Here is a 14,596-nt window from a genome sequence, read left to right as displayed (position 1 = left end):
GAGAAAATTCATATTGAAGGTTAAACATTGTGAAATCCAAATGCTTAAGGCCTTTGATTAAGTTATGTAGTAAAAGCTTCAATACACGTTATCACTAAATAAAGGCTAAGACAAGAACAATGAACAATCACGTCATAAAGTAAATGCATTTCTCATACATATGTTTTCCATTACATGGCAAAGCAAATCATTTCCTTATAAATGTTATAAATTCATTATTACTAAAGCAGAACATTAGCAACACGCATATATATAAATATCATAATTACAGAACGCGTGCACTTTGTATGCTGCTTTATGTGCACTTTTCTCTTTTAGATTACATTATATCTCAGGAAAACATATGGCCATAATATACATGTGTGGCATAATCAATGAAAATGAGTACAGAGCCAGACCTGCCATGTTTTCTCTTTTACCTGGAGGAGGGGTTATTATTATATTTGGGATTAAGTTGGCCCAGGCCCCACGAAAACGTCTGGCAGAGCTGTTAAGTTAATGCAATGGGATCAAATACTAAGGTGCATCTATAATTTTGTTTGTAAAGATAAGGAACAATACATTTAAATCATGTAGGCATCTATCCTTCCGCTTAACTTGTTTTGAGGATGGCAATCTATTCTTCATTAGTGTTCAAGAATTTCCCTTTTTCCAAAAAGAGGTGAGAGGTGTATGGGATTTGATGAAGGAGTGCCAGATTGGTCAAAGCTTTAGGAGTTGTGTAGCATAAGTGTCTGTCTTCTCGCCTAAAATATTTGGTTATGTCCATTTAAAAAGGTAAGTGTCACCTAGTGTGGGTGTTGGAGATTGTGTCTGGAAGGAACTGTTTAAGGGATATGCTGCTTTGAAGTGGGTCCTTGTTCTTATTGAGAGGTTGCACAGTTTAATTAGAGTTATTATTACTAGTTCTCTCTTTTAGGTCTTTATTGAGTCCTTTTGTGGCTCTCTGGATCTTCTAGAGCATGTTTAACTTGTGCTACGTAAAAAATGTTCATAATAGATATGATCAGATTTTGAATTGGCTTGACTGCCAAAGTAAAACGTACCTTAACTGTTTCCTTTGAAGTTTTTCCTTTTAACAAGTGATAGCCATTTTATCTAATGATACAGATTTTTTATTTCACAGTAATATCAAATATGGAATTATGACAGCCTGTTAACATTGATATGTCTTGCATCCAATCCTTGCAGCAATGAACTGTCCTCCTGGGATGGAATACAATGAGTGTGGTCCCTGGGATTCAGAAAGCTGCTCCAACCATGGGGCTACCATATTCCATCGAGATAACTGCTTGGATGGCTGCTTCTGCCCTCAAGGCAAGTCTTATGTTTTCCCTGACTTATCCCAGAGTCTCCAATCAAAATGATCTTCAGGCAATACATCTAAATTTCCATGTGCCCACTGAGGTGGGCAATCTTTGTTCCATAGCTATATAGAAAGGAGGGTGGAGACATTCTGATTAGATATGGAATTACATTTTACTCTCTTCCTTAAAAATAACCAGAGAACTGTATCACCAGTTTGACCTCTGCTTGTGCATGTGAATGCCCACTGGACCTCTTTACCCTTCTAGAGGAAGTCTTTAAGATAATGCCCCAAACATTTGTCTAAGGATTGCAACTTGCAAGGTAGCTTCAAGTCTGTTTCCAACATACCATGACTATTATAACCAATTGCATGTGTCTCAGGGAAAATCATGTTCCATAGGATTATATTCCATTCATCTGTTCATCGCCTTTTTCTCTTCTTGTAGGTACTGTATTTGATGACATCAGCAGCCAAACATGCATCCCTCCTGATCAGTGCTCGTGCACCTACAATGGAGTGGTTTATCCTGGAGGTGGAACCTATTCCAATCCGTGCCGCATCTGGTAAAGCTTTTATTTCTAGTGCAGCTATAAATTTAAGTTTCAGGTCCCGAATTTCTTTAAATGTATTGCATCTCTTTTAAGTGGGGACCTTGCCAGCCCTAGAGGAAAGAATGTCAAAAGAGACGAAATCACTGAAGGTTAAATTCGGAAATAGACTACTCCCCTGCCTTTCGGCTATGACAGGTTTCACTTTGGCCTGTGTTTGCAAATACCACATACATACATGCAACGTAGACCACTGCTTGTGTCATTTTGGTGATGAGACCACCCAACACTCAAATGTATTTCACATTAGTGATGTACTCTGGACCTAAAACACACAATTGGAGAGTGAGATTCTTGAGACACAGGAGAAAGCCAGCACAGAAGGTTCCAAAACACTGAGCTATCCAACTTCTAAAGCACTTTTTAGAGTAGCTTCTTTTGAAATTTACCAAGTTGATAAGCTACCAGGGGTGCTAAATAGATGCATATTAAGGAACTGCTATCAAAAATTACTGCAAAGTCCCTTTTAAGAGGAGAAGATGTCTTTGCCAGAGGCATTCATAATTCTGGCAACTGAAGCAGTTTTGACGCATGACTGAAACACTGTGGAGCCTATTCACAAACTGCATTTTGTAGGATGTTTAGTAGTATTGCAATAGTGATACTAACATACTTTAAAATGTGGTTCTCTAACTGATGTGGGTAGGTCTATGCCTTCTCTTCTCCTATCTCTATTTTATGTGCAGAGATCTCTGCTATGAATGTGGAGATCACCACACACACAGATATTTATTTTAGTAGTAAAGGTGTGGAAAATGGAGAATTGTTATTATACAAAGGAGTGGTTTTGGGAGGAGTAAGAAGGAGTTATGGGAGGGTGAGAAAAGGGATTATTGAGGGACATGCACCCACTCACAAAAAAGTAAGCCCAATAATATTCACAAACTTAATTTTATAGATACTTAAGCCAAAGGGCACTACAACCCGTTGTGAATTTATTCAAGCTCAGAATTGAATTAAGCCTAGCACCACCCAGGGCCACACACAGGCACTGCAACACCCTCAATAGTAAATTACGGAAATGTATTTTAATATTAATAATATTATTCCATTAATCATATTTTAATTTTAAAAAATTACATTTAAAAATTAATTCAACTTAAAAAAACAACTATATATTTTATACATTACTTATATCAACTTTTAATACATAATGAATTAATATAAATATATTACTTTAGGTGGGTTTTATTTTTATATAAATATTTTAAAAATAGTTTTAGTGTAATTGAATATACTTAGAGTATTGCCATTTTAATTTAACATTTAGTTAATAGTCCTCTAGCATTTTTAGAAATGTAATCTACATTTAAAATAGATATATAAAGTTAATTTACATAAACATTCAACTTACAAATAGTTCAATACATTATCAAATCTCCACTCCTGTTGCTGATGTCTCAAAGTATGTGGAAAATCAAATATGGTCACTTCTAGTAATAACTTTACAGTCATATAAGATGTTTTTACTGACTACACCCCCTATTCTATAGTGTGGTGATGTGTAAGTCTACATTTTTTAGCACTATTATACTCGAAAATGGTGAACAGCCAAAAGTAAATCTTAAGAGTAAATTTACACATGTAGATTAACTCGTGTGTATGTTTTCTTTTGTGAATATGGTATGTTTTGTTATTTATAAGTTATATAAGTGCGTGAATTAATAGGGGTCTCCTGGCACACAACGAGGTAGCAAAAAGCTAGGCAAACTAAACTAACAACTACAGTGGAAAAAATGGGTCTTTAATAGCTTCCAATTTGGAACAGATTTGGTTGAATGTGCAACTTAATAGGACAACTGTTCCAAGTGGAACAGTAATTCTAGAATACGTTTGGCCTCCCACACAAGGTTCTTTAAAGTGGGAAATGATCAGTGAAAAAGGAATATGAGGTCCTGAGATTGCGAGTAGATTATAGAAGGCAAACATATATATATATATATATATATATAAATTCACAGAAAAAAACATAGGTTTCACAAATGTTATAGTTAGCTGGACATTTCACTCGTACAAAACCATTGAAATTCCCCCGTTATAGATAGTTCAGCTAACTATAACTCGCGCGCCCGCAATCCACTGCTGATGACATCACATATTACATCACTCATGACATGGTCAGTGACATCACTCATGACATCACTGATGACATCTCAAATGACATCACTGATGACGTCATCCATTGAGTATGTGTTTCTGAACAGTTTTAATATGTTTAATATATATAGGGAAAGGCCTGTTGAAGAATAAGTGGGTGTACAAGTGTGTGAATGGATGATTTTCTTTGTGCATAACTGACTCTATAAGTGAGTTATTAAATGTATCTTACTGCAGACTAGTGACTAAACGGTGTGAATGTCTGTATTTGTCTGTATGTTGGTGTATAACTGGCTGCATGGTTTTGTGAATAGCTATATGAGTGTCTATATGAGTTATTGATTGCTTGTCTGAGTATCTGTATGGGTTCCTGAGTGTTTGTGTGGTTAGGGTGTGTGTTACTCTGTGACTAGATGTGTGAGTGGGTGATTCAGTGGGTGCAGGGTTTTAAGAGTGCATCTGTGATGAACTGTATGGTTGAGTGAATGTATGTATGGGTGTGTTAGGGATTGAATGTATATCTCAGTGGTACATTTGTGACTAACTACATATGTGAAAGGCAGTATATATGCGTGTAAGAGTATATAAGTGGGTAGATGTGAGAGTGTGTGATTGTGAGAGTGACTGTATGGATGAGTGTGTGCTTGTATCAATGATTCTATAAGAGCGTAAGAATATGGTACTATTTTTATGAGTAAGTGAACCTGAGTGTATATAACCGCATAGGTGAGTAAATGGGAGTGTGATTATTTGCATGACTGACTAGGTGTGAGAGTACCTCTATGGATGATTAGTGGTGTGTGAGTGTCTATATAGGTGTATAAATGCATATGATAGTCTTGTATGGAGTGACTGTAAGTATGAGTGACTGTACAGGTGAATGAGTGGAGGTGTATGTAGACCTAAGAGTTAATAAGTGGGTATATAGTTATTGGTATTGGAGTATCTATGGTTTTGAGAATGGAACTCTGAAATTTTGAGTCGGTGTATCAAAGGTTATATTAGGGTGTGAGAAGATGCGGTATTTATCACATGGATGACGTCATCAGTGATGTCATCAGTGATGTCATTTGAGATGTCATCAGTGATGTCATGAGTGATGTCACTGACCATGTCATGAGTGATGTAATATGTGACTTCATCAGCGGTGGATTGCGGGCGCGCGAGTTATAGTTAGCTGAACTAACTATAACGGGGGAATTTCAATGGCTTTGTATGAGTGAAATGTCCAGCTAACTATAACATGTGTGAAACCTATGGTTTTTTCAGTGAATTTGCAAGGTTTTTTAAATTCTAATTCCTAACTATAATGTGTGTGAAACCTATGGTTTTTTCAGTGAATTTGCAAGGTTTTTTAAATGCTAATTCCTAACTATAAGGTGTGTGAAACTTATGATTTTTTCAGTGAATTTCAAAGGTTTTTTAAATGCTTATTTCTAACTATAACGTGTGTGAAACCTATGTTTTTTTTACTGAATTTGCAAGTTTTTTAAAATGCTAATTTATGTATGTATTATTATATTTTTTATATATTTATTTTACAATAAACTACCTATATATATAGTTATAGATTGACTGTATCCTGTAATATGGAATGGCTCAACTCTTTTTTTTTTATTTGGATAAAGTTGAACAGCATAGTTAATATCTTCCATAAACTTATAAACAGTTTTTTTTGTTGCTTTTTTTTTAGGGTTTTTCACGGTGCGCACACCGTCTCCGTGTGCGCATGCGTGCGTGCTCTGTGTGTGCATGCGTGCGTGCTCCGTGTGTGCATGTGTGCGTGCTCTGTGCGTGCTCCGTGTGCGCATGCGTGCGTGCTCCGTGTGCGCATGGGTGCGTGCTCCGTGCGTGCTCCGTGTGCGCATTCGTGCGTGCTCCGTGTGCGCATGCGTGCGTGCTCCATGTACGCACGGTGCGCGCACGGCAAGTCATGTGATTACGAAACAACACTTTTCATTGGTTCATAGTAGTTTCAGTTCCAGAATCTTCAAACACCACACCCACTCCCCTCATTATTTCTTCTTATTTCCTGGGAGAAGGAGCTGAACAGCTTTTCCAGTACGTGAAAATGGCAGAACAGCAGTCTTCTTCAGGGAGTGAAGAGGAGACCTTTGTGCCACCAAGCCATAGCAAACAAAAGGACTCATTCATATGGAAGTTCTTTACTTTTCCAGAGGGCCAGAAGAAGGTGAATGCCCCAAAAGTCACATGCACTGTTTGTGGAGTTGTCTTATCTAGAGGAGATCCCCCCAAAAAATACTCCTTTAGTATTTATTCTATGTTGAGGCACTTCCAAAAAGTGCATCCTGTGGCTTATGCTCGTGAGTCTACAAGAGCCACAAGAGACAACCCTCCAGGAGCTCAGCCGAGCACATCATCTGCGGCCGCAGATTCACCTGCTTCAAGACCTCTGGATATCCACCCTCTGTTCCAGAAGGTTCATATACGGTGCAAGGTGTGCAATGTTGGTCTCTGTTATGGTGAGAGCAGCATTAACTTAATAGAGAACAAAATACAGCAGCACACATGCTCCACCCCATAATTTTTTTCATTTTTTGTTTTTGTTCCTGTTGAACAGTTTTTCATTCCCTGTTTTTTTTGCTGCTCTAAAAAAATTTAAAAAAATACAAAATTGTTAAAAAACTAAGAAAAAAATACAAAACAAAAAAGACAAAAAAAACAGTTCTTTTCAGAACTCACTTCACTTCTCCAAGAAGAGCTATATTCCTAATATACTGTGTTGTAATTTTTTTTATGAATTCTTTGCCGCCGTGCGTGCATGCCGCGATTTTTTGAAAAAAATAAAATGTTTTTTTCACCCTTCGGGATCCTTCAGGGACCCCCTGACAAAGGCTAGGGGGTCAGGAACTCTCTACCCTGCCCCCTTTTCACGTTCTCCACCTTTCTTTTTCACTGCCACACACAAAATGGCGTCCGACACTTCCTGATTTCGACCGATTCAAATGTTGACTGTCTAACCACCAATCTGAATTACGCTCGCGCACGGTGCGCGCATATAGATATTTATGTACTTTTAACTGCAATTTTCTCAGGAACTACTGAACAGATTGACACCATATATGCAAAAGGCACATGCCTGACCTGAGGACTACCTCTTTGCCAAATTTCAAGTAATTCTGTTCAGCCGTTCGGGCTGTACCTTCGACTAAAGGTCCTATGGGAAAATGCATGGGGAAAACGCGTTTTGGGACCCCCCTTTTTTCTCAGCCCCCGCTTGACGAATCACCCCAAGACTTTCAGGGTAGGAGCTGAGCGGAGCGCCCCATTAGTTTTGAAAATTTCACAAAGATAAGTCAACCGGCGCCAAAGTTATTCAAAATAGAAATTTCAGATTTCCTATGGGAACTCGGTGCTAACTATAACTATCTACTGGCGACCGCCAGTAGATAATATATATAATCTCAGGCCCTCATATTCCTTTTCAATTTCATATTGTTACCATCGAATCCCATCACTAGTACACCTATATATATATATATATATATATATATATATATATATATATATATATATATATATATATATATATATATATATATATATTCACTGAAAAAACCATAGGTATCAGGGGTGTTATAGTTAGCTGGACTTTTCACTTGTACAAAACCATTGAAATTCCCCCGTTATAGTTAGTTCAGCTAACTATAACTCGCGCGCCCGGAATGCACAGCTGATGACGTCACATATTACATCACTCATGACATGGTCAGTGACATCACTCATGACATCACTGATGACATCTCAAATGACATCACTGATGACATCATCCAGTGAATGTGTGTTTTTCTGAAAATTAAATATGTTTTATATATGTATATCTCAAGGTCGATGGAAGAATAAATGGGTATATAAGTGTCTAAATGGATGATTTGTTTTTGATTTGTTTTTGAAAAATTGATTGTGTAACTGACTGATTAAGTGTATCATAGTGAATACATGGCTTAGTGAGTAATGTTTAAATATGTAAATATCTGTATCAGTCTCTCACTTTGTGTATAAGTGGCTGCATGGGTTGGTGAGTAGCTACATGGGTGTCTATATAGGTTATTAGTTGTATTTTTTGAGTATCAGTCTGAGTGTCTGCATGGTTCGGTGGGGGGTATTACGTAGTGCATAGGTGCATGAATGAGTGACTCACTGTTTGTATGTGTTGAAGACAGCATGTGTGCAGGACTGTATGGGTGGGTGAGTGTGTGTAAGGGTGTGTTAGTGAGTGAATGACTGTCTCAATAGTGTATTTATGAGTAACTACATATGTTTAAAACTAGTATATGTGACTATTGGTGTATATAAGTGAGTATATGTGAGAGTGAGAGATTGAAAGATTTCCTGTATGAATAAGTATGTGTTTCTATAAGTGATTGTTTAAAAGACTAAGTATGTGTAAGTTTCCGTAGAAGTAAGTGTGGTGGTGTGTGTATAACTGTATATGCAAGTAAATGTATGTTTGATTCTTTATTAGCATGAGTGACTATGTGTGTGAGTAACTCTATGGATGAGTGGTATTGTGTAACAGGATGTATAGGTGTATGAGTACATATGATGAGTGAGTACATGTATGAGTGACTGTATAGGACTGTTGGTGAATGAGTGGATGTGTATGTGGATCTTAGAATTACTGAAGAGGTTGTTGTAACTGGTATTGGTATGTCCATTGTTTTGAAAAATTTAGTCTCTATTTTTGAATGTGTGTATCAAAGGTTATATTAGGGTGAGAGGAGGTCTGCCACTCTATCACAAGGATGATGTCATCAGTGATGTCATCAGTGATGTCATTTGAGATGTCATCAGTGATGTCATCAGTGATGTCAGTGACCATGTCATGAGTGATGTAATATGTGACGTCATCAGCAGTGCATTGCGGGCGCGCGAGTTATAGTTAGCTGAACTAACTATAACGGGGGAATTTCAATGGTTTTGTACAATTGAAAAGTCCAGCTAACTATAACACCCCTAAAACCTATGGTTTTTTCAGTGAATTTCTGAGGTTTTTTAAATGCTAATTCCTAACTATAACGTGCCTGAAACCTATGGTTTTTTCTGTGAATTTCAAAGGTTTTTTAAATGCTAATTTCTAACTATGCCTACAGAGATAGGACATGTGAAGATAGAAGAAAACATGCACAGAAAGAAAAAAAAGAAGTGCAGAAAGAAGAAACAGAAGTCCTCAAAGACGAAGAAAAGTGCAGAAAGAAGGATAACGTGCAGAAAGAACAAAAAGAAGAGCAGAAAGAAGCCTTGTTGCAAAATCATCCTGTACCCTCAACTTTTTCAGACGGATACTGGTGGTAACTGAGTCTGACTAACCAGTCCTAGAGCCAGTGCTATGTTAAAAGACACTTAGAATACAGTGAAAACACCTACATACACTAGGGAACATTATGCGTTGGGGTCCCCCTGTGATTAGCATGACCTCCTCTGTAAGCCCCTAGTATATAATAGGGCAGGGGGATTAAAACTACCTCTTAAAACAGGCCACAGGGCGTTTTTGCACACGTTAACTCAGGCCCCGTCCCCTCCCTTCACCACTGTGTAAACACGCCCTGTGTCCGTTTTTACTTGGGAGATTAAGTTCATTTGAATCCTGAGGGTCCCTAGGGTCCAACTAGCCCACTGGGTACCTCCAGCAAGTGCCACAGGGCTGCGTTGCAGAGAGGTGTAAAAAGTGGCACGGCCTGGACCACCTCTCCGCAATGCAGCTCAGTGGCGCTTACTGGAAGCACTTGGTGGGCTAGTTAGCCCCCAGGGGCCCTCAGTATTGAAGGGAAATTATATCCCCAATTTAAAACGTGCCATAGTGCGTGTTTGCACACGTCACCTCAGGCCCCGTCCCCTCCCTTCACCACTGTGTAAACGCGCCCTGTGGCTGTTCTACGTTGAGAGATTAAGTCCCCTTGAATCCTAAGGGTCCCTAGGGTCAAACTAGACCACTAGGTACCTCCAGTAAACGCCACAGAGCTGCGTTGCAGAGAGGTGTAAAAAGGGGCTTGGCCTCAGAACACCTGTCTGCAGTGCAGCTCCCTGGCGCATACTGGAGATGCCTATTGGGCTAGTTGGCCCTCAGGGACCCTCAATATTGAAGAGGAATGAATTCCCCAACTTACAACTCGCCAGGGGGCGCGTTTGCAGAGTGCTGCAAGGAGGGGGCGTGGCCTCCGGCGCGATGCCAGTCTTTTATTTATTTTAATTTTTTAAGAAGGGGGGCTGTGTGGTTCCCCTTCTTATTCTAATTTATTGGCCAGGATGACCCCATCCTCCAGGGCCTGTCTCCTAATTATATTTTTTTGACCCCAATCACCAGGGCCGGCCACTGTTTTTTATTATTTTTAACAAATATATATTTATAGACACACCTAGGACATGCTGGACAAACCGTACGTACCTATCACCATGACGATTTGCGTGATATTCATTAAAAGCCGACTATGCATACAATGAATCCACGTGGAATGTATTTACACCACTAGTGAAGCTCTGACATGTCTGACGCCCTACCGTGCCTAATCCCGGTAGACACCCTTGTCGTTTATTTATACAAACATGGGTAGCTATTGACGGGCACATTTAATACACATGCACACCAAGCCATTCAAAGGGGATTCGACAAAAATTCGACCAAAACTATGCAAGAAACCCCCCTCACGTTAATAAAACACACATCCACTGCCGGATGTGTAATACTTTTTATTTTACTCTCTGGAAAGGGGACGAACATCACTTGAGAGTCACAGCGCGCTCCTGGCAGAGCCCAATGCTGTGTTACACCCACCATTGCCTGCTAAGTGCCACACACCTCTGTGTTGTATTCCACTAGCTAGTGCATATGCTATGACACTCTCTAGCCCATGTGCACTGTAACACCACCCTGTGAATATGTAATGCCACACTTGTCTTCGCACGGGTTATATTGCCCCATCTAACGTGCCTTCCTCGATGCCTATGTTATAACGCACAGTGCTATGCCATACATATTACAATCTGGGATCCATATCTTTGTCACAGTGCATATGCAACGTTACACTTCCCAGCACATATTTTATATTACAACTTTAGAGACTAGTTAGGTTACACAACACTGCCCTGTGCATATTACACTCCAAGGTGCATATCGCATAGCACGTGCTAGTGCCTGTGCTATCTCGCGCTCTCCAATGAATCTGTCATTGCGCACAATTTCCCTGGGGGCTAATGCCCCCAGGGAAATGTTTAAGATCATGAAGCTCCTTAATAAAATCCCGGATCCTCCTGTAAGAGCAGGTGAGCTGAATACAAGATGCGAGGATATGGCAAACTATTTTCAGACTAAAATAGATAACATTCTGGAGACGATCCCGGTGGTAGATTCTATTGTATGCCACAGGGTGCCTCCTTGGGAAGAAAGAAGGGAATGTCCAACACTCTCAGAGTTTGCCCCCCTTACGGAAGAGCTTCTTCCCTCTTTGATGGGGAGCATAAAAAGTGGATCGCCACGAGATCCAGCCCCTATGAAAATTCTCAATCAGACACTCCCTGCCATTAGTGAACCGGTAACCAAGATTGTTAACGCCTCTCTGGATTCGGCTACGGTTCCCAAGGCATGGAAAGTGGCCATGGTCAGAGCTCTGATTAAAAAACCGCGCCTCGACCCGGAAGACTTGGCTAATTATCGCCCGGTATCTTTGTTACCTGGGATGGGGAAGTTAATCGAGAAACTGACAAACATCCAATTAGCTGCATTTTTGGAGAAGCATAATCTCCTCCATCCATCCCAGACAGGATTCAGAAGGGGACAGGGCACTGAAACAGCATTGTTGAAGGTGGTGGAAGAGGCCAGAAGGATTTTGGACGCAGGTGGCAGCGCTGCCATTATCCTTCTGGACCTCAGCGCCGCCTTCGACACAGTTAACCACCATCTGCTGCTGACTCGACTCCGGAATCTTGGGATAACCGGAAAAGCCTTGAAGTGGCTTAGATCCTTTCTGGAAGATAGATACTTCCAGGTGTTTGAGGGCAATAGCTGTTCTCGCTTGTTACCGTTACAGTGTGGGGTACCACAGGGCTCATCCCTCAGCCCCACACTGTTTAATGTATACATGGCCCCGTTGGCAGAGCTGGTTGCCCCGTTTGGCATCCAGCTAATAAGTTATGCAGATGATACCCAGCTGGTGTTTTCTCTGCAACAAATAGAGTCCCCGCCGAACAACCTGGCTAATTGTCTGGAGACGGTGGTAAATTGGATGAATCTGTCTCAATTGAGACTCAACGGAGGAAAAACTGAGCTGATGCTCTTAGGCAGACAGGATATTCCCGACCATCTTGCCTGGCCTACCAGTATGGGTGCCATACCATCGCCTAAGACAGAAATAAAGAGCCTAGGCTTCTGGCTTGATAACGTCTTATCTTTTGAGAATCAAGCCAGAAAGACGTCTGCAGTTTGTCATGGGATACTGAAATCCCTGCGCAAAATCCTGCCCCAACTTCCAGAAACAGCAAGGAAGACCGTTGTCCAGGCGTTGGTCTTATCACGAATCGATTACGGGAATGCTATATATCTTGGGGCCCCAACTTCCACTCTTAAAACCTTGCAAGTGGCCCAGAACCATGCTGCCAGGATCTTAACGGGCACTAGTAGGCATTTAAATCGCTCTGCATCACACATAAGATCCTACATAGAGAAGGTCCTTCCATATTGGAAAACATGATAAGTTCCTACAGGCCCCAACGCAATCTTCGCTCGAGCGAACATAATCTGGCAATTATCCCTAGGATAAAACGAGCCCGTTCAGGCGGCCGACTCTTCTCTCTGCAAGCAGCAAGAGAATGGAATTCCCTCCCGGGTTATTTGAGACTGGAACATACCTTCCTTAAGTTTAGGAAGCAACTTAAAACCTTCTTATTCCCCAGAATTTAATGCAGTAAAATAATGTGATGTGAACTAACCCTAGGCTCACTTCTGTACCAAAAGCGCTGGGATGCCTACGGGTAGCCATGCGCTATACAAGTGATTTTTACAATTACAATTACAATTACAATTACAATGTATTGCATATTATATTTCATGCCTGGTTCATCTTATATCACACTTTTTGGTGCATAGTTTATACCATACACTATATCTAGTTTTCATTTTCAATCGTGCTCTCAGGACTATGTTCTATATAACACTGTGTTCACCTACCCTTTTCACGGGCATTACATTTTGCGATAGGGGGTGGAGGGTCAGGGGGTGTTTCTGCCAAGTGAGCCCAGAGTCACAGTCACAAACGTCCTCTTCTTCCTGAGTAAAAGTGAGGTTATGCTGCATACTTGTTCATATTTTAAGTAGTTCGCACAGACACACATTTTAAAAACAATAAAGTTCCTAATACCCGCCTTCTCTGAACAGTTAGCTTGCTGCCCCATCCCCCTCCTCCCTATCCTCTGTTGTGTGAATCCATGGACTAGCCTCCTCCCTCCTGCCATGCATGGTCTGATGTGCTGCCACTGCCCTCAATTTAGTATGATGTACCAGTCCACTCCTCCTGCCCTCCATTGCCCAATTCTATGCCCCATCATTGACCTCCTGCTTAAACTCTGTGCTTAGCTTGCTGCCCCTATTCTCCTTCCCCCTGCCCTCCGATGTCTTTGTGCATGTCCCTGCTCCATCCTTTTTGCCCACCATGTTCCATGAACCTGCCACTCCTATCTACTCTGAGTGTTCTGTTTAGCTGTCACTCCCCTCCCACCTGCCTAGCATTGTCAGATGACTGTAACCTGTCCCTGCCACCTCCACCCTGCCTGTCCACATGCCATGCCCCTATCCTCTTCCTCATGTCCTACATGGTCCATTGTACTGCCACACCCTTCTGCCCTCCCTGGTCTGTTGTGCTGCAACTGCTCCTCCTGCCTGCCCCGTGTGGTCTGTTGTGAGGCCCCTTCCCCTGAACTTTCTTGTCTGTGCACAGGTCCTGACCCTCCCTCCTATCCTCCATCGTCCTGTGTGCATGCCCCTGCACCCTCCTTCTTGCCCATCATAGCCATTGTGTTGCCACTAACCCTCCCACTTGCCATGCATGGTCTTCTGTGCTGCCATGGCCCCTCCCACCTTCCCTGTGTATATATATATATATATTACCTAGTGGCGGTCGCCAGTAGGTAGTTATAGTTAGGACCCCTTTTCCATAGGAAATCCGCAACATTCTATTTTGAATAACTTTGGCGCCGGTCGATGAATCCTCGCGAATTTCTCAAAATAGGTGGGGCGCTACGCTCCGCTCCTACCCTGAAAGTCTCGGGGGGATTCGTCAAGCGGGGGCTGAGATAAAAGGGGGGTCCCAAAACGCGTTTTTCCCATGCATTTTTCCATAGGACCTTTAGAACGAGCTACAGCCCGAACGGCTGAACAGAATTACTAGAAATTTGGCAGAGAGGTAGTCCGTAGGTCAAGGAAGTGCCTTTTGTAGGTTTGGTGTAAATCTGTTCAGTAGATTCTGAGAAAATAGCCTTTAAATCAATATATATATCTGAGCCCGCTTACGGTACGCTTACCGTACGCTTACCGTACGCGTACGGTGGCGTGCGCGAGCGCGATTCTGATTGG

At 41.3% G+C, this 14,596-nt stretch overlaps 1 protein-coding gene across 1 annotated transcript in view; it reads left to right on the top strand.

The window, feature by feature from the left end:
• Positions 1 to 14,596, top strand: part of LOC146860917 (mucin-5B-like) — a 286,252-nt gene that overhangs the window by 48,979 nt on the left and 222,677 nt on the right. The window contains exons 7-8 of the mRNA XM_085646184.1: positions 1,192 to 1,317; positions 1,755 to 1,872. Of these exons, the coding sequence (XP_085502310.1) occupies positions 1,192 to 1,317; positions 1,755 to 1,872 (244 nt within the window). The remainder of the gene's footprint in view (positions 1 to 1,191; positions 1,318 to 1,754; positions 1,873 to 14,596) is intronic.

Source organism: Triturus cristatus, chromosome 3_1, assembly GCF_964204655.1.
Source record: "Triturus cristatus chromosome 3_1, aTriCri1.1, whole genome shotgun sequence".
Lineage (NCBI taxonomy): Eukaryota > Metazoa > Chordata > Amphibia > Caudata > Salamandridae > Triturus > Triturus cristatus.
This window is presented reverse-complemented; position numbering and strand designations above follow the sequence as displayed.